Source organism: Chrysochloris asiatica, unplaced genomic scaffold, assembly GCF_000296735.1.
Source record: "Chrysochloris asiatica unplaced genomic scaffold, ChrAsi1.0 scaffold00116, whole genome shotgun sequence".
In the NCBI taxonomy this organism is placed as follows: domain Eukaryota; kingdom Metazoa; phylum Chordata; class Mammalia; order Afrosoricida; family Chrysochloridae; genus Chrysochloris; species Chrysochloris asiatica.
Genome location: NW_006408634.1, coordinates 2,708,431 through 2,731,144, shown reverse-complemented (window position 1 = coordinate 2,731,144; position 22,714 = coordinate 2,708,431). Strand labels below are relative to the sequence as shown.

The window sequence follows — 22,714 nt, the reverse complement described above, 5'->3', positions numbered from 1 at the left end:
CAAGGTTAAAACATTCATATGTTTAATATATAAAAGCTCTTACCAGTCAATAAGGAGCTCTGGTAGCATAGTGGTTATGAATCGGGCTGTTAACCTCAAGGTCAGCAGTTCAAAACTACCAGCTGTTCCATGGGAGAAAGATGAGGCTTTCTGCTCCCGTAAAGATTTACAGCCTCGGAAACCCTGGCACTATGAGTCGGAACTGACTCCATGGTCCTTACAAGAAGAAGAAGATCTTCGAAGCAAAGACGTGAAACTGGGTCTGAGTACCCTGGACCTATGATCAGGAGGGTCGAGCCCCTGAAGAAGGGCATCATGCTTGTTTAGTGGAGGGCAGGGGAGAAGAGGAAGACCCTCAATGAGATGGCATGACGGATAGCAACAACTGGGGTCGGTGCAGGACTGGGCAGTGTTTTCTTCTGTTGTGCCAAGATTGCTGTGAGTTGGTACCGACCCAGTGACCCCTAACAGCAACAGTAGGGCTTCTGAGACTATAAATCTTTACGGGAGCAGACCACCTCATCCTTCCCGAGGAGCAACTGGTGGGTTCAAACTGCTGACCTTGCAATTAGCCGCCGAGTGCTTTACCACTGGGGCTCCTTCCACAGATATAGACCAAAACCCCACTGCCATCGAGTTGGTTCTGACTCTAAGAGACTCTGTAGAACAGAACAGAATTGCTCCTTAGCAGACTCCACATCTTTCTACCGGCCGGTGGGTTCAAACAGCTGACCTTTGGGTTAGCCAGTGAGTGCTTAATGGAGCCAACAGGGCTCCTTAAACATTAAATGGATTTGAACTCCTAGCCATCCTGCAGCACAGGGCACGACGGCCCCACCCCCATAGGATCTCCCAGGCTGAAAATCTGGTGTTTGGTTTAGTTTTTTAAAAAATTTTCATAGCTTTATTTTCAGTTTCACAAATCAGGGAAAAGATTTACAAAAAAGAAAAATCTTTTAAGAGGTGAAGACATAAGAAGAAGTAATAATAGTCCAGGGCGGCATTTCTCCCACTCATGGCTCCTCAGTTTCCAGACAGTTGACTTAGATCTCTGCCTCATCTTCCGCTTTCTTTTTAGCCTCTGCATCCGCTTCTCCGACCACGTTGCCGGAGTCCAGGTGCTGCGGGGTGGACCTTGTAATCACGCACGCACAGCTGTGATTAGTTACAGCTACGTCAGGTAGCACGAGAAGAGCTGCTCCTTGAAATTACACATGGCGGTGGTGTGCCGTGGAGTCGGGTCTGACTCAGAGCGATTCTCTATAGGATTTCTGAGGCTATAACTCTTTGCAAGAGTTCTGGTAGTGTAATGGTTACGAATCGGGCTGTGAACCGCAAGGTCAGTAGTTCGAAACTACCAGCTGTTCTGCAGGAGAAAGATAAGGCTTTCTGCTCCTGTAAAGATTTACAGCCTCGGAAACCCTGTACAGGGTCGCTTTGGGTCAGAACCGACTCCACTGTACCTTCTTTCACAGGAGCAGAAACCATGCTTCTCCCGCAGAACCGCTGGTAGTTTCGAACTACTGACTGTGAGATTATCAGGCTGACCCATAACCACCATATATAATTGTTATTGTTAAGTGCCATTGAGTTGGTTCCAACCCATAGTGACCCTGTATAGTTTCCAAGGAGTAGCCGGTGAGCTTGAACCACCGACTTTGTAGTTCAGACCAACTTTGCAGTCCAGAGCATTAACCCACAGTGCCACACCAAAACTCTTTATAATACAAAATATTTTTTAAAAAAGAAAGGAAACCTTGTGGGGCAGTTACATTCTGGCACCCTTGGAGTCCCCTTGAGCTGGAATGGGTTTATTGGTGTGTGTCTATGAATGTGAATTTTTACAGCCTCGCTCCCTTCTTGCCACAGGTGATTCTGATACAGACGATACAGACCTTGCTTTGAGAAATCCACTCTAATTTAGGGCTCAATACATGTTAGTTGCTGCACTGGGTGTATCATTCCTCCATCCGCCACACAGAGACATGGGGTGGGAGAGAGCATCGCGCTTCATCGATTGACTGCCTCTCTGCCACTCTCTCTGCACGGTGAATCTGAAAGCATCAGTCCTCAGCTACAAGTTGTGTTCATTCACACTTTCATCTAGCAAATGGCTACTGAATGCTTCCTACTTGTTCTTGCTGGGTGATGGGATGTGAGTTCAAAATAGAAGTTTTGAGTAATTATGTAAATAATGGTGGTGGTTGTTAGGTGGTATCAGGTGCCCTGAATAATAGTAATAGCCATCCACTTAGGATTTGCTAAGCTGTAATTTTTACTGAGGAGTCCTGGTGTGGCACTGTGGGTTAATGCGTCAGACTGCAAGGTTGGTTTGAACTGCAAGGTTGGCGGTTCAAGTTCACCAGCCACTCCTTAGAAACCCTATACAGGGTCGCTATGCGTCAGAACCAACTCGACTGCACTTAACAACAAGAAGACAGCATCTTCTTTCTCCCGCTGGTGGGTTTGAACCATCGATCGTGCAGCTATCAGCTTAACCCACCGTGTCACCAGTGACACTGCAATAATAGTTTCTGCAGTCAGTTCTGACTCCTAGCAATGCCATGTACAGCAGGGCAAAATTGCACGTTTCGGCGGCATGCTCACAACAGCCAAGATCAATCCAGCTCCTTGGGGGTGGGATCTCCCTCTTTTTTGCTGGCCCTCCTAAGTACAAAGTACATCAAAGTACATGAAAGCATTCTCACTTCTAAGGAGCATTCTGGCTGTGCTTTTTCCAAGACAGATTCGTTCTTTCTTCTGATAGTCCATGATAGATATATTCAATGTTCTTCACCAACACCATAATTCAAATGCATAATGGTAGACGTGCAAAAATAAATCCTAATGAACAGGATCCACACGAGCTCAGGGACGTTTTCCCCGCAAGACTAGACAACGAAGTCAGATCTGAAGACAACAACTGGATCTAATCTGTGCTTTCTGCAGCGCCGTAAAGCCTGTCTACCCCAGTGAGACCCCACAATGTTGGGGAAACTGTGGTTCCGACGGTGACCTCACCAGTCGGAGGCGGGACTATAAGTGCACGTCTAGCGCTTCCCAGAAACGTAGTGTGAAGCCAGTGACTTAGGGACGCCAGCTCTTGTATCCTTCTCTCTTTCATTTAGCAAACAGTAAGTTTCAGAGGTGTGATAAACACAAGTAGTTGGAGAAAAATCACGGAGCTGGGACACAGGGGACAGCCTACCGGATCAAGACACAAAAGACGCGGAAGGATGCAACCCTGCCCCAAATTTGGCTACTACATACCCTGTCTTTCACACGCTTTACAAGCAGGTACTGCCCACTCTCAACACTATTGGCTACACTGAGATGAATGATAAAAGTGCAGGCCAATTAAAGAAAAGGGAAGGGCTTTCCTACCAATCTCCTCCCACTTGGCGAAACGGTTGCTTTGATTGGCAGATGACATCGACCCGCTTTGAAGGCACCTGTCTGTCTCCCATTAGGTACGCGGCCTTTACCGCCCACTCTCCATGCCTTCCTGTGCTTTCCACGCCCACCTCTAAGACCAGCCAATGATTTGAGGGTAGAGGATTCTCTCGTACCCAATTAAAAATGGCTTTAAACTTGACGGACCGACTTTCCTCCCCGCATCCGTCTAGCCCCGCCCCCAGACCAATTAGCTTAGGCTAGGGGGGCGGATGTATCCAATCAGCAAGATACGGCCCTCTTAATTGACGTGCTAGTCCTCGCGCTGGCGTGTTATGCCCTGAAGCAGGAGGAGGAGGCGGGGCGAGAGAGAAACCCTAAGCCAATCCGTGTAGCTTGAGCGGGAGGCCAATCGAACGCCGCGCCTTGGGGACGATTGTCCAATAAGCTAGAAGGGGCCGGCCGCATCCGTACCGAGAACCAATAGGGGGAATTCGCAGGGGGCGAGAGCGACGTGCAGCGGGATCAATGATAGGCCTATACTCGGTGCTCGGGGGCGGGCCGGCGCCAGAGACGAGAAGAGAGGAGGGGAGGCCTCCTCCGTCGCCGCCATTTTGAACCGGGCCCGGTCAGCTTCCGCGGAGCCATCGGCAGACGCCGCGGCCTCCCTTGAGCCCCGACCCCGTCGTCAGACAACCCCGGGTCCACTCCCCCACCCCACTTCCGCTTCGCGCCGCTATCGCGATAGCGCCCAGGCCCGGGACGCGAGAAAAAGGCGGCAGGCGCTCGCCTCCCCCGCCTGTCGCGATACGCTCCTCAGCGCCGGCGCCAACTCCTGTGGTGAGAGCGTCGGGCTCGACTGGGCCGGACTCCTTCTTCCCCTCCTGCCCCCCGCCGCCATCGCCCGTCGTCTCCGCGCCTTCCCGCCTTGGTCTCTCACAGCGCCTCTTGTCGCGACATAACTCCCCGCCCCCGCCGGAGACCCCCCGGCTCCGTCCTAGTCGTCCCCTCGGGGCGCGGTCCCCGGGGTTCCTTGGCGCCGCCCCGGGCTCTGCCCTTCCCGCCCCGCGCGGCCTCGGGGTCGGGGTCACTAGGGGCCCGCCCCCTTCAGGCCGACACGAGCCCTTGTGGGGGGCAGGGGGCGCCCCGACTCAGCTGGCCGACCCTCGGCCTGAGGGTCCTCCGGGTGTGTTGCCGCCTCGACAGAACCCCTCTGCTGAGGAGTCCCCCTTCTTACGTGGAGTGTGTGCCCCCCACCCGCCACCGGGGGCTCAGTGGGACCCCTTCGGCACCTCATGGCGTAGCCCACCCACTCCTTGATCAAATCCAGGATTTGACGGGGGTCCTGGTCTGAGATGGGGTGAGCCCCGCAAAGTTCGCCGCCTGCCATCCCCCTGGGCCTCGATGCCGTCTGTTGGGGGGTCACCTCTGCCAGTTGCGCCCAGGACAGGACCCCTCTGTTGGGGGCTCCCCTTGCTGCCATACCCCTCCTAGCTGTAGTGCAGCCCCCCTTCCACCTGGTTTCCAGGGGGAGCCTTTGGTCTCTTTGGAGAGGTGCTCCCTCGGGTCCCGGGGTCTCCATGGGGCTCCCCCCTGTCACCTCCCACCCCCTCCTACACTGAAGGCTAAGACACCCCCCCCCAAGCTGCTGGGTCTGAGTGGTCCCGCTTCCCCAGGCTGCTGTGGGGGGCTGCTCCCTGGGGACATCACCCCCACTGTGGGGCTGGAGTTGGGGTTCGCCAGCTCTCTAGCTCTCCTCAGCCCTGTCTGGATGAACCCTCCCACACCCCAGTTTCAGTCATGCTGGTGGGCTGTGCAAGCCCCCCGTTTCCCCAGTGACCTGTTCAGGGCCGTCTCCTCTCCCGGGGTGGCGGCTGCTGCCCTGGGAGCCTGGGCTTCTAGTACCTTCCTTCCTAACAATGCTGCATCTCAGGGTCCCCCTCCGTAGCAGCCCCTCTGCCCCGTCGCCAGGGGGACATGTGGCCCCCCAGACTTGGGGTTCCTGTATTTTTGTCTGGGTCTTTCTCCAGAATGAGAAACCCTTCTTGATGTGGTGGTCTTCCCAGGAGTGAGGCCGCGTCCACTGACTGCACCTCTGTGAGGGTCTCCCGGGGCTGCTGCTCCCCTCCCCGCTGTCACAGCTCTGTAAGACGAAGGATCCTGACTTTGGGGGACAGACCCCACTGTTGCCCTCTTCTCTGGTGCGGCCAGCCCCCAGCCCACAGTATCGGGGCCTTGGTGGGAGAGCGGACCTTCCCCCCAGTAAGCTGCCGCCTTCGCTGTGAGGCTGAGGCCTACCCTCCAACCCCACTGCCCAGTCCGAACGCTGCTGCTCCGCCAGCAGCCCCTTGCCTTCCTGGAGAGGTGGGTGGGCCACAGCCCCTCCTGCCTGAGAACGAGCCCTGCGCCATGGGCTTCCATCTCCCCTCCAGTGAGGTTTGGGGAACCATTCCGTTTTGGTTTTGGCCCTTTGTCGTGTGGGTTGTTGACGGCTGTGGGTCTGATGTACTGTCCACACCTCCCCTCCTCCCTTAGACAAAGGCCGTCTCTGGGTGAAGTCTGCTCCCAGGGTCAGCCCTGCCATGTCTGTGGGGACTGGGCTCTTCTGTGTCTTTAAGACTCAGTCGTCTTCTGTTCTCTCCCTGCTCCTTTGTGGTGGGTCATCTAAGGGACAAGCACCCCCCACTTCCAGCACTTCCAGAGGCGCACCTAGCCTCTGGAAGATGTACGTCTTCCCACGTCAGTGACGTCTTCTGGCATGATCTCTGCACCGGAGTCCTTACCCGCCTTGACATCGGACCTTTCTGTCACGCAAGACCTGCCAGGCTAGGGCTCTTGTTCCCCTGGATCTCCTGACTCTTTCAGGGCTCCTTGCCTCCTGGGATGGGCCCCTAACTGCCTATTGGGGCGATTCACTTCCTCTCCCAAAAGGTCGGCAATTGGAACCCACCAGCCTCTCTCCTCAGGAATCGATGTGGCAGCCTGCTTCCATAAAGCTGGCAGCCCTGGCAGCCCACCGGAGGAACTCTCTGTCCTCACAGGGTCACTGAGTCGGAATCAACTCACCGGCACTGGGTTTGGTTATAGGTTCCTTTGCTGTGGAGACTGGGGTGTGGGCCCCTTTGCCTGAAGTATAAACTGAGGCAGCTTCTTCCTGTGGGCTGAAGCCCAGCCCTGGCCCCATGCTGAGCTCCTGGCGGGGAACAACCTTCCTTTTTATCTTCTTCTTCGACCCCCACACAGTGAGAGGCCTTTGTATGGATGCTAGACCCGCTTTGGGGTCCGATTCTTGTACTCCTCGGTGCTGGTGTCCAGCTGCATCCCCTTCCCAGAGCGGGAATTCCCTCCTGTCACAACGAAGCCCATGGAGGGCATGTTGGCTGATCCCAGATCAGGAGGCTGCCAGTTCTCTTTGCAGAGGAGATTGGAGGCTCTCTCCAGTCTACAGAGGCACCCTGGTGGTGCAGTTGGTTATGTGTTGGCCTGATAAATGACAAAGTCAGTGGTTTGAGCTCTGCGGAGCAGTTCTCCTTTGCCCTGTAGTGTCTCTGAGTTAGCATCAGCTTAGTGGCAGTCGGGTTGGGATGAGTGTAAGGCCAAGAGCCCTAGTGATGGAGTGCCTGCTGCCCGTGGGCTGTTGGTTGAAATCCACTAGCTGATCTGCAGAGGATGAGGGAGGTTGAGGCCGTCTGCGTCCCTGGAGATTTGCAGCCTTGGGAACCCCCTGGGACAGTTCTGCTCTGTCCTGTAAGCTTGTTAGGAGTCTGACTTGACAGTGTATTTGCTTTCCCATCTGGTGTGAGGCTAAGGTACCACCGCCCCAGGATGACTCCCTCTAAGGGTGGGAGACCTCGGCCACCCCAGGGCTAAGGAACCTTCTGGTGGTCATTTGTGGGCCTCATTCTGAAGCTTACTGTCCATCGCACTGCCTTGTACTAGTTGTCACAAACCACTTTGCAGGTGTTCAGTAGCCTCATGTGGCGAGTGGCCACCAGATTGACCCACCCAGATGTAGGCTGTCACTGGGGAAAGTTGTATTGGACAGAACTGTGGCCGAGGTAGTCTTTCTCCTGGTGTACGTTTCCAGGTCTGACGTTGATGTGGGGGTGCTTCAGCTGTGGCTGTTCAGGACTACACTGTCTGTCCACAGTGAGGACCCCTTTTGTGGCGGGGACCACTGCTGACGGTCTTGGAGTCCTAGTGCTGTGGACCTCCCTCTCCAGGGCTTCCTGTACCTCTTTCTGGTTTGGGGGGAGGGAGGTATGGTTCCTGGCTTCCAACAAGTCCCCCCCACCCCACCCAGCTGCCTCTGGGTGCATGTAGCTTCCTTCCAGGTGAGGAGGATCCCCCTGGTTCAGCATTGGACACTTGCCACAGTGGTTCCTGTTTTCCCCAAGTCTAAAAGTTACCATCCATTTGAGATGGAAATCCTTCATGTGGACAGATCACTCTCTCCCAGCCACCTTCTGACCGCTTGGCTCTGTAAGCGGTGGGTCTTCTTCCTAGCCTTCCCTGGGTCCAGCCGCCCCTGACTCGCTCACCAGCTCTTTGGTTGTCGACCTCTTGGGTGCAACCCATTGCCACCCCCTGGTTTAGGGGTCCTGCTCTGGCACGGCCTCTGGAGCGCTGTGGCCCTGGTTAGCTTTCTGCTTGTCTGTGGGTCTTTGTGGTGTCAGCGCCGCAGATTTGGAGGCACCTCCTTTGGCCCTTCTACACGGCGTCTCAGAGCTGTCCCTGTCTTAGGACTCCTGGTCCCTTCCAGGAGCGGGCAGGGAGCGTGAGCAGGATGCTATATGACTATCCCCCACTCTGAAACAGCCTTCTGAGTGTCACATCTGGGGAAAAGGTGCCACTTCCTGGGTCAGAGGCTTAACAAAAGGCTTCCCCATCCCTCTTGCAGACCCGAGCCTTGGCTGCTCAGCTGGGCCTGGTCTCAAATCAGAAAGGAGATCCCACCTCCCTTCCCATCCCTCCAGCCTGCGGTCCCAGCCATGTTCCCGTCATCTCTGGGGTGGACCTAGCCAGGGAATAACTGTTTGTCTCCCACCCCCCAGCAGCGTCGGTCTCCAGGGGAGTATGAAGAGAGCGCGCCTGTAGGGCAGGAAGATGGCGGACAAGCGCAAACTCCAAGGTACTGGCCCATGTGACCTGCAGGCCTTCTCCTCTGACCCCACTAGCTGCCCGCTGCCTGGCTGACAGCCCTCCTTGTCCCCGGCCAGGTGAGATTGACCGCTGCCTCAAGAAGGTGTCCGAGGGCGTGGAGCAGTTTGAGGACATTTGGCAGAAGGTACAGAGGCTGAGGCTCAGGGGCCCTGGGTGTGGGGTGCATATCTAGATGCTGAGGATCAAGGAGGAGCTCTCCCGGGTGGCTCAGGAGGGCTGGGTCCCCTCGCTGATGCAGCCACCACACTGACTCCTGCCTTCTCTCCACTCCTCAGCTCCACAATGCGGCCAACGCGAACCAGAAAGAAAAGTATGAGGCCGACCTAAAGAAGGAGATTAAGAAGCTACAAGTGAGGGGGGCTGGGTGGGCCGGACGCCTGTGTCCTGAGGGCGGAGGGAACAGGTGGAGTGGACGATGGGGTCCTTGGAGAGAGGCGGGATCTGGGGCCTGGGTCCCTGGGGCTTGGGGCCATCTGATGTTCCCATTCTCCTCCACAGCGGCTGAGGGACCAGATCAAGACATGGGTAGCGTCCAACGAGATTAAAGACAAGAGGCAGCTCATAGATAACCGCAAGCTCATTGAAACGGTAGGCGCCTGGATGGTCTGACCTGGGATGGAGGTGGTGGTGGTGGGTGGGGGCTCGATTCCTGGGTCTCTGAGAGGCGGATCCGGGGCAGCCAGACCCCGGAGGTCCTGGGAGCAGGAGGAACGTCAGTGCCTGAGGGAAGGTGGGGCTACCTCTGCCGCCCCCTAGTCAGCGCCTCTCGCTCCCCCTTACCCCCCACAGCAAATGGAACGGTTCAAGGTGGTGGAACGAGAGACCAAAACCAAAGCCTACAGCAAGGAAGGCCTGGGCCTGGCCCAGAAGGTGGACCCTGCCCAGAAGGAGAAAGAGGAGGTCGGCCAGTGGCTCACGGTGAGCTGGGACGGGAAGCAGGAGGTGAGGTGAGCACAGGGCCTTGGACCTCCCCGCCAGGCTGACTCAGACCCCCTGCCCCCCAGAACACCATCGACACCCTGAACATGCAGGTGGACCAGTTTGAGAGTGAGGTGGAGTCACTGTCGGTGCAGACACGCAAGAAGAAGGGTGACAAGGATGTGAGTGGGGGGAGCCCCGGCACGCCAGGGGAGGCTGTGGAAGTGGGGTCTGCAGTGGCAGGGCTGGGGCAGGCTGAGGCGAGCACATCAGGGGTACGTGTGTGAGTCACAGTGGAGAACAGCGCTCAGGCTCGGAGGGATCCCCACTTTTTGGTAGAGGAAGCAGAGAGCTGGCCCCCAGGGAAAGTGGGGAGTGACTGGGGGTGGACTCCCACAGCTGAGCATCTGAGACACTAAGGGAGGGGATTGGCTTTCCGGGCTCTCCTTGAAGAGAGAACCCGAAAAAAAACTCCACCGCCGTTGAGTGAATCCAAGTTCTAACAACCCGAGGGGACAGAGTAGAGCTGCCACGCGGGCTTTCCGAGACTCGGTCTTTATCAAAACAGACGAGGAGCAGCTGGGGGGTCAAACTGCTGACCTTTTGGTTACGGCTGCATGCTGAACCAGTGTGCCACCAGGACTCCTTTGAGAAGGGATTTGGGATTAGAACTAAGGTGTTAAACTAAAGGAAATTGTGCAGTAGGGTCCAGGTAGGAGGTAGTCAGGGCCCTTGAGAGCGTAGGAGCTGGGGTCTCGCTGTGGAAGGGCTGGGAGGGACAGGAAGTGGAGGTGGGACAGGGCTGCAGCTCTGTCCCTGAGGGGTCAGAGCTGGGAGGGGCGTTGGAGACCTTCCACACGACAGAACAACGGGGATACTGTGGGCTGCTGCCAGGATTTCTGGGTCTTACAGAGAGTTCCAGGGTCCCAAGTCGATTCTGAGGTTTCGTGAGCCATGAGAGCCCCAGGGTAGGGGCTTTGGGGTACCCAGGCCTGGGGTGGTTCCCCCCAGGGGCGGGCAGGCAGCCTCCATGCAACCCTGAGCCAGGAGGGGGTGCTAGGTCTGGGGCTTGGGGACTGAGGATGGGTTCTGAGGGGCAGAGGGCGCTAGATGTGGGGCTCGGGGACCAAGGACAGGTTCTGAGGGGCAGGGGGCACTAGGTCTGGGGCTTGGGGACCGAGGATGGGTTCTGAGGGGCAGGGGGCGCTAGGTCTGGGACCGAGGACAGGTTCTGTGGGGCAGGAGGTGCTGGGTCTGGGGCTGAGGACAGCTTCTGTGGGGCAGGAGGTGCTAGGTGTGGGGCTGAGGACAGCTTCTGTGGGGCAGGAGGTGCTAGGTGTGGGGCTGAGGACAGCTTCTGTGGGGCAGGAGGTGCTAGGTCTGGGGCTGAGGACAGGTTCTGTGGGGTAGGGGGCGCTAGGTCTGGGGCTTGGGGACCGAGGATGGGTTCTGAGGGGCAGGGGGCACTAGGTGTGGGGCTTGGGGACCGAGGACGGGTTCTTAGGGGTAGGGGGCACTAGGCCTGGGGCTTGGGGACTGAGGACAGGTTCTGTGGGGCAGGAGGGGCTGGGATAGCACCGTACCGCCCCTGAGCCTGGCCCTGGGCTCGCCAGCAGAAGCAGGACCGGATCGAGGGCCTGAAGCGGCACATCGAGAAGCACCGCTACCACGTGCGCATGCTGGAGACCATCCTGCGGATGCTGGACAACGACTCCATCATGGTGGACGCCATCCGCAAGATCAAGGACGATGTGGAGTACTACGTCGACTCCTCCCAGTACCCCGACTTCGAGGAAAACGAGTTCCTCTACGATGACCTGGACCTCGAGGACATTCGTGAGGCCCCGGGGAGCCTGTGGGCACAGGGGTGCTGGGTGCCGTAGTGAGGGCGCCCGCTGAGCCCATTGCTCCGCTGCCCACAGCACAGGCGCTGGTCGCCACGTCGCCCCCCAGCCACAGCCACATGGAGGATGAGGTCTTCAACCAGTCGAGCAGCACACCTACCTCGACCACCTCTAGCTCGCCCATCCCCCCCAGCCCGGCCAACTGCACCACGGTGAGCCTGCTGCCTGCGGGAATGGGGTCTCCTGAGTGGGCTCTGGGGCATCTTGGAGGAGACTGGGATGGACCTTAGCAGCCCATCCGTGGGTCCGTGATGTGTGCTGTGGGAGGGGTCCCTACCTGGGCATCTCAGGGCAGAGCTTGTGCTGACTCCCATCAGGAGGGCAGTTCCCAGTCCTTAGACTGGGCGCTGGGTGCTGGGAGTGACCGTTCTCACAGGAGGTCCAGTTCTGGTCTGCAGTGGGCCCAGCAGCGGTCCGGGTTCTGGGCGGCGCGGACAGATGTCCATGTGTGGCTCCCTCAGCTCACACAGGCATCTGACTGTTTGCCTCTCAGGAAAACTCCGAGGATGACAAGAAGAGGGGCCGGTCGACGGATAGCGAGGTCAGCCAGGTGCGTGGGGGCCTGGACGTGTCACCTGGCCGAGGTGGTGATCGGGAAATGGCACGCAGAAGCAGGCCATGTCCTGGGCTTTAGAGGGAAGAGCTGGGAAGGGTAGCTCCTCTAAGGCTGAGCTCCCCCAAGACCCTCATCATTGTGATGGCCCCTGTAGACAGAGTGACAGGACCAGAGGTGTCTGAGAGGCACCCTGTTAGGGACACCTGGCAAGCTTGGTTTCTAGGGACTGCGAAGGGCAGACGGGGTGGGGTGGGGCTGAGGACCAAGGCCTCCCGGAGCCCTGTTGGTCCAGGACCCTGAGGCCTAGCAGGGGTCTGCGTCCCGTCTCTGCTTTGTGGGACATTTTGTTAATTTGGGGTTTCCCGTCTATTGCGTGTTTTCCCTTGTGTCCCTGGCATGTGTATGGCTTGTCCCAGTTGAGGTCAAGTGTAGTAGAACAGTCGTGTCTCTGCAGTTGTACCCTTGTCTGTGGATGTTTAGGTGTTCCCCGCTCTTCCCGGTGGCTCTCTGTTGGGTATGCCCTGTGTCTGGGATGCCGTGGACCAGGCGCCACAGGGGTAGCAGTGGCAGCCTCTGGGAGCAGCCAAAGGTGGACACGGGGCTTAAGCCAGCTGGGGGCTGGTGTGCAGGCTTCCTGACTTTCTTCTCTCCCACCGCAGTCTCCAGCCAAAAACGGCTCCAAGCCCATCCACAGCACCCAGCATTCTCAGTCCCCGGCTGTGCCACCCAGCTACTCCTCCGGCCCCCCGCCTGCCACCTCCACCCTGAACTCCGCTCCTGGCAACAACGGGGGCTCCGCCCCAGCAGCACCCCCGAGTGCCCTGGGTCCCAAGGCCAGTCCTGCTCCCAGCCACAACTCGGGCACCCCTGCCCCCTATGCCCAGGCCGTGGCCCCGCCAGCCCCCAGTGGGCCCAGCTCGGCCCAGCCCCGGCCCCCCAGCGTCCAGCCTGGCGGGAGCAGCGGCGGAGGAGGGGGCAGCGGCGGCGGCAACAACAGCAGCAGCGGAGGCGGAGGTGCTGGCAAGCAGAACGGCGCCACCAGTGAGTGGGCCCGGGGCTCTCAGGAGCGCGGGGCTGGTGGGGCGGCTGGGCCAGCTGCTCACAGCCCCTTCTCGCCCTCCGGGAATCCAGGTTACAGCTCCGTGGTGGCCGACAGCCCTGCCGAGGCTGCTCTGAGCAGCAGTGGGGGCAGCAGCACCAACAGCCAGGCTCTGGGCGCCCCGTCTGGCCCCCACAACCCACCTCCCAGCACCTCGTGAGTAAGGCCCCCCAGCCCCACCCCGTCACCACTTCACACGGCTCAGCCCAGCTCTGCTCTAGAACATTATCCTCTCCTGCCGGGGAGTGTCCCCCAGAGATTGTCCTCTCTCCCCACAGCCACCATGGGTCCCTGTCCCCTCTACCATGGTTGCTCTTTTGTGCTGGAAATGTCTGCGTCCTGTTTCTTGCCCTCCCCCCATTGAACCCCACTCCCCCCAGCAGTCCAAAGCATCGGTACCCATCAGGCAGGCCCACCCCCACCTCATGGCACCAACAGGCCACAACTCCCAGGACTGGGCTCTGTTCGGCCTCCTGGGACACCAGGCGAGCCATACTCCACTCCCCACCACCTCCCATCTCCTGACACCCACTCAGGTTCTCTGCTGAGGGACCCCCATTTCTTCTCTACTCAGAAAGGACCCCAGTGCGGCAGCTCCAGCAGGGGCTGGGGGTGTGGCCCCAGGCTCAGGGAACAATGCCGGGGGCCCCAGCCTCCTGGTACCATTGCCTGTGAACCCCCCAAGTTCCCCAACACCCAGCTTCAGTGAAGCCAAGGCCACGGGGGCCCTGCTCAACGGGCCCCCACAGTTCAGCAGCACCCCGGAGATCAAGGTGAGCTCCCATGGGCTCCCACTGGGCCCGAGTGTGCTCTACCTGCATCCCATATCCCCACCCCATCTCCCTCCTTCTCTGTCCTTATCTCTCTCCTAATCCCAGTCCTTAGTCTCCGTCCCTATTTTTCCTTATAAAGAATGAGGTTGTCCTCTCACCTGACACGCCCCCCCGCCCCCAGTGACGAGACTTGTGGACATCTCTGGTTCCTCCTTTGTGCAGGAAGCTCACCTTGAGTCGGGGACATAGACCATGACCAGACTGGGGGATAGGATCAGGAAAGCCTGTGGGGCTTGAGCATGGGGCTGGCATCCAGGTGGGCTCAGTAGAGGGGGCACAGGTGTCTGCCCTGCAGGAGAGAGCACTAGCAGGCCATATGGTGCTGGTGGATGTGCCAAAAGGGCAGCTGGGCATCGGGGTCCTGAGTTGAGTTGGGGGCCCCCTCACAGCCTGTGGGGCGAGCGCAGTGAATAGTGGCATTGTGGTGCCACGTCCTTTTCTGGGCCTGGGCCTGGTTCTCACTGGGAGACCTGGGCTACTGTGGTCAGTTCGTGCCCAGGCTGCCCTTGGGCCTGTAAGGCAGTGGAGGGTGGGAGAAGGGCCAGGTGCCAAGGAGGGGATAGATGGGCTGCTGGAGAGACAGACAGGTAATAGATGGGGATGGGGAGCAGGCTGAAGGGTGTGCCGCTGGTGTAGCCACCTGGGGATACTTTCCCCAGAGAGCGTGCTGGATGGCCGGCACCTCCCTGCCCGAGTCCATACTCGGTGGCGCCTGCTTTCTTTGGGCTGCTGCGAGTACTCCGGTTCCCTGGATGGGTGACGCCCTGCAGTCCTGCTCAGCCCCCTCCATCTTGGCACTGCACTTCCCACAGGCACCCGAGCCTCTGAGCTCTCTCAAGTCCATGGCGGAGCGGGCAGCCATCAGCTCCGGCATCGAGGACCCTGTGCCAACACTGCACCTGACGGAGCGAGGTCAGGGCCTGGGGCTCGGGGTGGTAGCATGGGGGCCGACCGCAGCAAAGGGGTGGGCCCTGGGCTGGCCTCACCTCCCCTCCTCCCTCTTCAGACATCATCCTGAGCAGCTCATCCGCACCCCCAGTCTCCAGCCAGCCCCCTCTGCAGCTGTCGGAGGTGAACATCCCACTGTCCCTGGGCGTATGCCCACTGGGGCCTGTGCCCCTCACCAAGGAGCAGCTGTACCAGCAGGCCATGGAGGAGGCCGCCTGGCACCACATGCCTCATCCCTCGGACTCGGAACGCATCCGGTGAGGGGCTACAAGGGGCTGGGGCTGCTGGTCCCATCCGAGGAGGGACCCAGGAGGCCGGGCGCCTGGCGCAAGGTTTCCAGAAAAGGTGGATGACAAGGGCACCCCGAGGCCCCCTTTGAATTATGTGGTGGGGTTGCAGAACCCTGGATCTTGGGGCTTCTGTCAGGAGCCACTGGATGTGAACCCAAGGCTGGCACTGACATCCTCTGTGGCCCCGCAGGCAGTACCTCCCCCGGAATCCCTGTCCGACACCCCCCTACCACCACCAGATGCCACCTCCGCACTCGGACACTGTGGAGTTCTACCAGCGCTTGTCGACGGAGACGCTCTTCTTCATCTTCTACTATCTGGAGGTACAGCAGGGCCCCCGGGGCAGCCTCGGGGCCCCCCGGCTTCGCCACCACCGCCGCTGTCCCCCCTCGGGCTGGAGGGGTGAGGTGGGTGCACCTCTGCGGCCACCGGGACCGCACTCCCTTCCCATCCCCCAGTCTCAGGCCTCCTTCCTCAAAGCCATCTCTGTCCCTCCTCCCAGCTAGACCAGCAGCATGGCTCTGCTCATGGAGTTGGGGTCCCCTCAGCGCCCTCAAGCAGTTCCTTGTAGTCCAGGTGTACCTTGGTGTAGTCCAGGTGTACCTTGGCTGTACTCACTAGCAGGCACTCAGGCCGCCCTCCTTAGGGACCCCAGTGAGTGAGGTGTGTGACCTCCCCCCTCAGCTGACCCGGGAACTGCCCTCAGTGGCCGCCTAGCTCGGCTCTCATCACCTTAGTTTCTCATCCTTCTCTGAAAGCAGCCTCCACCTCCGTTCTCCTCCTCCTCCCAGTCAGCAGTGCTGTCCAGGGGGTGGCCCAGCTCCAGCCCTGACACCCGTACCCCTGTCCCCCTCACTCCCCAGGGCACCAAGGCACAGTATCTAGCAGCCAAGGCCCTGAAGAAGCAATCCTGGAGATTCCACACCAAGTACATGATGTGGTTCCAGCGGCATGAGGAGCCCAAGACCATCACCGATGAGTTCGAGCAGGTGAGGCGCTGTCCCCACTCCCCTTGCTGCCTGGGACACTTGGTGTCACCCAGCTCAGCACCATCCCACCCATAGGTCTTGGCCTGAGGCAACTTCCTGAGACACCAGCCATGTCCCCACATGTCCCCCCATGCCTGTAATCCTGGATGGGAGTCTCCCCCTCTCAGTGGGCTGCTGTCCTGCTTTCCTTGGTAAAAATGGGGGCAAGTGGCCCCACTTCATGCAGCTAGCTGATACCCTGACAGGCTCAGTGGCCCCTGCCACGGACTAGCAGTCATGGACAGACACATTTTGTCTGTTTTCTACTTCCAGTCAGTGGGTTCCACCAGTATTTACTGGGCATCAGGCCCCCTTGGAAGAACGTGGGGTGAGAGGTGGTCCTTGTCCTGGAGTTGCCATCCTCCCTGCTCCCTTCCAACCGAGAACCAAGCTCTGGAGGTGACTGTGACTCACAGTGGGTGGAGTAGAACTGCCCCTGGGGTCCCCCAGGCTCTATTGGTGTGGGGCTATAGGGTAAGCCCTGGATTGTCAACCAAAAGCTCGGTCACTCTTCAGAAACCCTACACAGCAGGGGTGGTTTGTTGGTAAGCGCCATGGAGTTGATTCCAACTCATAGCAACCCTGTACGGGGTTTCTGAGGAGCAGATGGTGCGTTTGAACTGCCAACCATGTGGTACAAACCGACCTTGCAGTGCAGTGCTTTAGCCCACAGCACCACACCAGGACTCTGACCCCAAATGTGATGGCTGGAACTGCGGGTGCCTGGGCAGGGCCAAACCAAATGATTTTGGGGGTTTTATACAGCCCGCCACCCATGCTGTACAGGGTCACTGAGTTGGAATCGACTTACTAGTTCTTAATAACCACCGCCAACCTTTACAGAAGCAGTGTGTCTCCTTGCCATATCCTTCTTCCGCCTGTCTGTCCGAGCATTGGCAGCGAGTCCACTCCGACTCACAGCAGCAGCCCCTTAGGGTCCCCTGGGCTGTCATCATTAGGGAGGTAGAGAGCCCCAGTGCTCCCCAACCCCCGACTGGCAGTTGGCTGCCCAATACTGAACCCACTTACTACCAGAGCCCCTTTCGGTTCCTTACGGAGCCATTTTTGGAGGCATTTGGGGCATTGATCTGTTCTTCCCGTGTCAACAGACCACCCTATCCAAACTTGGTCCATTCACACACCCCCAGCTCTCTCTGTCAACAGCAGGTCCCCAGAGGGGGTGCTCCTCTTAGAGGACAGGACACAGGTCCCTGCTGCTCCGTGCACCTGGGGTCCCCTCTAGAGCAGGCCCTTCTGGCCAGCCCTTACCAAGTGCCTTCCCTCCAGGGCACCTACATCTACTTTGACTACGAGAAGTGGGGTCAGCGGAAGAAAGAAGGCTTCACATTCGAGTACCGTTACCTGGAGGACCGGGACCTCCAGTGACGCCGGCCCCCACCTCCCTCCACCCACCCCTGCCCCGCATGCTGACCCCCTGCCCTGAAAGACTGGGGGTAGCCCCCTCCCCCAGGAAGCAGGGAGGGGGCAGGAGGTCGTTTCTTCCTCTCAGCTCCATCCTGGGGGCGAGGGTTGCCCCCTCCTCCCCTCCCCAGTGAGGGACATTTTTTGGTAAACCTATTTTCATTTTGGAAAATATTTATGAATAAATAGTTTTATATGATGCTGGCAGCAGAGGCTACTCCTGTACCCTCAAGAACAGAGAGGGTCGGAGACCAGGTCAGTGGGAGGGCTGAGTGTCCAGGCAGTGGGGGGCTGGGGAAAGGCCTCCTCACGGCTACATTGCTGGGGGGCTGGGTCGCAGGGGTCTCATCCGGGCTGGGTCAATGGGAGGCCTGGGTGTTGGAGCGGCGGGGACGCCTGGCCAGCTGGGGGTGGAACTGGGAGTTGTAGCTCCGCCGCCTCTCATCTGTCTCCTCCAGGAGGTCCTCCTGGGGGGCCTCACCTCGGACCCGGGCCAGCAAGGCCTCTGCCCGGGCCCTCTCCGCTGCTTCCCGCTTGAGGCGTTCTGCTCGAAGCTGATCCAGAGTAGGGGGTCTGAGGAGAGGAGTTGGGTCAGCAGGCTGGGGAATTGCTGGAGCCCAGCCCTCCCTCCTCTTTTCAGGCAATGGGCGACGGTCGGTCACCCAGAATCCTGTTTACTTCTAACGCGCCCCAGTCTCAGCTCCTGAGCCCTCCCTCTTGCACACGGGGCTTCGCCTTCCCTGCTTTGTCTCTAGCCTCCCCCACCTTCCGGTCACTTCCCAGTCATAGTGACCCTCTAGGACAGAAGAGACCTGCCCTGGAGGGTTTCTGAGGCCGGCCATGTTTATGGAAGTAGAACTGTCCCATCTTTCTCCCCAGGGAGTGGCTATTGGGGTCTCATGTCTGACTTTCTCCCCCAGGGAGTGGCTGGTGGGTTTTCATGTCTGACTTTCTCCCCAGGGAGTGGCTGGTGGGTGCTCATGTCTGACTTTCTGATGCTCAGCCAAGCACTTAAACCACTGCACCACCTGGACTCTTTCACAATACACCCCCCCGCCTCCCCCCTCGCTCCTTAGCTGTCTGGCGCCCGACAGCTCCCTGGCCTCTAGTCGGTGCGTTCTGCCCCACTGCACGACTGAGAATGAAGGTCCGCTAAGGGCCAAGAGCTCGAGCTTGTGGAGCTACCATCTGTCAGCTCGTATTTAGTCTACATCCCCTCAGTCACCTGAGCAATGGTTCCTTTCTAGAAGCCTCTACCCTTCCATGCACACGAACTGTGGGCCAGACAATCTGTGCCATCAGGAAAAAAGGTTTGACCCCACAGACCCAGTCAGGAGCCCCTGCCCTCCTGCTCACCCTGTGGGCCGCAGGTTTGCAGCTCCCTCCTTTCTCTTTCTGCTGGGCCCCTCCTCGCCACTGTGCTGCCTCTTCCCCAGGTGCCTCTGCATTTCCCGCAGTGGGTCCAGGCGACCCTTGACCTTCTTGTCCATCTCATCCTTCTCATTGGGGCCTGGGCCAGGCAGGGGTGCCCCTCGGCCCGGGGGCAGCTGGTACCATGGGGGCTGTGTCTGCGCCTCAGCTGCGCTCTGGCCCAGGTACGTCAGGATGCCCAGTGCTTTCTCCTGCTTCTCCTGCAGGGGCCAGAGAAACCAGGAGATGGGGGTCGTTACTGGGGCTGGGGGGCCAGAGAAACCGGGAGATGGGGGTCGTTACCGGGGCTGGGGGGCCAGAGAAACCAGGAGATGGGGGTCGTTACTGGGGCTGGGGGGCCAGAGAAACCAGGAGATGGGGGTCGTTACCAGGGCTGGAGGGCCAGAGAAACTGGGACATGGGGGTCGTTACCGGGGCTGGGGGGCCAGAGAAACCGGGAGATGGGGGTCGTTACCGGGGCTGGGGGGCCAGAGAAACCGGGAGATAAGGGTCGTTGTGGGGGCTGGGAGGTCAGAGAAACTGGGAGATATGGGGGTCATCACGGGAGCTGGGAGGTCAGAGAAACTGGGAGATGGGGGTCATCATGGGGGTGGGGGGCCGTTAAGGGGGTTGGGAGGTCAGAGAAACTTGGAGATGGGGGTTGTGGGGGCTGGGAGTTCAAAGAAACCACAAGATGAGGGTCGTCATGGGGGCTGGGAGGTCAGAGAAACTGGGAGATGGGGGTTGTGGGGGCTGGGAGTTCAAAGAAACCGCAAGATGAGGGTCATCATGGGGGCTGGGAGGTCAGAGAAACTGGGAGATGAGGGTGTCATGGGAGCGGGGTGGCCAGGCAGGCCTGCCTGTAGGAGGTGCTAGGAGGTCACTCCACAAACATGGCCTGAGGGTCTCACGAGCCAGGGTCTGTTGGAATGCAGTCGTGTTTGGGGGAACTGCTCCACACAGCTCCATCACATCAGTCATGTGAAACAACTCATTACAGGCAAGCAGGCACAAGTAAGCCTGTGCTTGCCTTGCTTGTTGGGTAATCCACCCCTGCATGTAGCAGAGATCTGGGGGGAGTTCGAGGGAAGGGCGCAGCTGCAGGGAGGCAGAGCAGTGACTGTGTGGGCTCCGGGGGTGATCAAATCTCTTTCACTTTTTATGGAAGTCTCAGCTGGGGTGGGCAGACACAGGCACCAAGAGACCAGACAGCAGCTTGTAAAAGTCGGGCAAGACAGCGGGGGCCGGCAGGACCCCAGATGTAGCAGCATTTGGAAGGTGGAGTCCACCGATGAGCTGGCGGCTACACCAGGCAATGTGGTTAATGCTGTGGGCACTGGGCCCACAGTGCGGAGAGCTGTCAGGTGTGTGGGACTGTGCTGTGCATTGTGGCTCATCCCCTCCCCATGTTACTGGGAGGGAAGTACCCTGCCTAGAGGGTGGAGCCCCCGTGTGCAGAGCAGAACTGCTTCCTCCGGTTGTCAAGGCGGCAGTCTTCCCAGGCACCGATCAAGTGCTTAACCATCTGCCCAGCCTGTTGTAAGCATGGCCCTAAGACTGGGGCCAACGTTCGGAAACCCTGTGGATTGAACCTGGAAGCTGGCCGTCTCTCCTTCGGGATGTTGAGGGGGGAGGTTGTTGTAGAGAAAAGGAATCAGACACTTGTGGAATGTCAACAGGAGAGACAAGCTTGAGACCGAAATCCCATAGGACTGTCCCTGAGAAGGTGAGGAAGGATGAGCTTGTGACGAAAGAACAAAAACATCCCCGTGCCTGTGGCCTACAACGACCTCATAGAGTCATTTGTCATGCCTGTCTCCTGAGGCCTCTGGGAAGGTTCGAACCACCAACCTATTGTGGCTCCCTCAGAGGGGTCCTGGGGCTGTTTCGATACTGGTTCACATGCTGGGTATCTGCATGCTCATTTAATGCCCAGTGTATCCAGACTGTCCTGTGAGTCCCACCTAAGTGCCCCAGCCCTGTGGGCGAGGCCAGCTTACCTTCTCCTGCCGCTTTTCCTCCTCGTACTCTTGATTGCCACGGGCCACCCCTTTCCCTTCTTCCAGCAGCTCCTGAAACAGATCCACGGGGCCAGGACCTAAGGCTCCCGACCCCAAGGCTTCCAGCTCCGGTGGTCCCGAGTTCTGGTGCCTGGCTTTCTTGCGTAGGAATTCTGTGCGGGCCTGGGGAAAGGGAACCAGGAACCATCACTGTCTGTGGAGCCAGACTAGGTTTTCTAAGTTGTAACCTGTGGGTCACCAAGGTTGGCTGGAAGGGGTAGGGGGGCCTCCATCAAGTGACACTATAAGGACAGGTATGTTGTTAAATGCCATCGAGTCGATTCTGACTTACCGCAACTCTGTATAGGATTTCTGAGGAGCAGCTGGTACGTTTGACCCGCTGACCTTGAAGTCTAGTGCTTATCCTACAGCATCACACCAAGACTCCTAAAACAGCTACACCCTGTGCAGCTGCTCCTCCGAGATGCCTCAGGTTGGAGTCCAGAGCACCGTATCAAAGTGAATTTGCAATAAGGAGAGTCACACGAATTGTTTGGTTTCCCAAAGCATAAGGAAGTTATGTTTTACTCTAGACTGTAGTCTGTGAAGTGTCCAAGAGGCTGCTGAACAAGGATGCAATGTTGTGGGAGGGATGAAGTGAGTGTGTGCTGTTGGGAAAACCACACACAGACTTGCTCCACGCTGCGGTCATCTGAAGCATCATCGAGGGAGGAACGCCTATATCAAGGCAGGCAGTCTCAATTCCAGGACTGGCTCCAACTCACTCCCCCAAGTCAGACTTCCAACTTCTACTAATCAATGTGATAAATGAGCCAGGGTACCACTTCCCAGTCAGGGTGGAGAGTCCGATTAACAAAGGGACCCAAAATGAAGTGTCACCCAAACAGACGGTTGGTAGTGGCTGTCTAGTAGATTCTGACTCCTAGCAACCCCGTGTGATTCTGGAAGCTATGTTGCCGGTATTTTAAATACCAGCAGGGTCACCCATGATGGAGAGATTTCAGCTGAGCTTCCAGACTAAGACAGACTAGGAAGAAAGCGAGGCTGACCACTTCTGAAAAGTTAGCCACTGAGAACCTTATGAATAGCAGGGAAACACTGTCTAACATAGCTCTCAGGTTGGAAGGAGAGCTGCCTCCTCAGAGTCAACCTTAAAGCTTCCAAGATCTTCATGTGCTGCTAGGGCAGGATTTGAAATGAGAAGGAACAGCTGCAAGCATCCATTCATCATGAGCGCATGGAATACGTGAAGTATAAATTCAGGAAAATTGGAAGTTGTCAAAAAATGGAATGTATACAGATCAATATCCTAGGCGTCAGTGAGTTGAAGACTATTATTGGCCATTTTTAATCAGATAACCATATGTTTTACTATGCTGGGAATGACATATTGAAGAGGAACAGCATCACATCATTAAAAAATACTTCAAGATTGATTCTTGAATCACCATCAGTGACAGGATAACATCTGTACACCTCTAGGGGAGATCATTCAAATTTATGCACCAACCACTAATGGCAAAGATGAAGAAATTGATCACTTTTACCAACTTATGCAGTCTGAAATTGGTCAAACATACGATCAAGATGCTTCAAAAACATAGATGGTGACTATACATGTTGCAGACCGCGTAAGACTAGTCAGAGGTTCGAGGCCCTCTATGGCTGAGTGTAACAAATGAGGCCACTGGCAGTTAATGGAAAATTGCTTTCATCTTAATATTCAGGT

General features: G+C 58.0%; 2 protein-coding genes across 2 annotated transcripts in view; one reads left to right on the top strand and one right to left on the bottom strand.

The window, feature by feature from the left end:
* The first annotated feature begins 3,962 nt into the window (after nt 1–3,962).
* CNOT3 (CCR4-NOT transcription complex, subunit 3) lies at nt 3,963–17,779 on the top strand. Its single transcript, XM_006868116.1, has 18 exons — nt 3,963–4,233; nt 8,451–8,524; nt 8,613–8,680; nt 8,832–8,906; nt 9,055–9,144; nt 9,346–9,474; nt 9,561–9,656; nt 11,091–11,310; nt 11,397–11,530; nt 11,872–11,928; nt 12,594–12,975; nt 13,066–13,189; nt 13,608–13,806; nt 14,679–14,778; nt 14,873–15,071; nt 15,295–15,427; nt 15,968–16,093; nt 17,420–17,779. The coding sequence occupies exons 2-18, from the start codon at nt 8,500–8,502 to the stop codon at nt 17,516–17,518; spliced, it is 2,256 nt and encodes a 751-aa protein (XP_006868178.1). The 5' UTR covers nt 3,963–4,233; nt 8,451–8,499; the 3' UTR covers nt 17,519–17,779.
* A 134-nt stretch (nt 17,780–17,913) lies between these two features.
* LENG1 (leukocyte receptor cluster (LRC) member 1) overlaps nt 17,914–22,714 on the bottom strand; it is an 8,601-nt gene continuing 3,800 nt past the window's right edge. Inside the window, exons 2-4 of the mRNA XM_006868315.1 lie at nt 20,965–21,147; nt 18,911–19,185; nt 17,914–18,127 (exon numbers count right to left, since the gene is read on the bottom strand). Coding sequence (XP_006868377.1) covers nt 17,914–18,127; nt 18,911–19,185; nt 20,965–21,147 — 672 coding nt within the window. The remainder of the gene's footprint in view (nt 18,128–18,910; nt 19,186–20,964; nt 21,148–22,714) is intronic.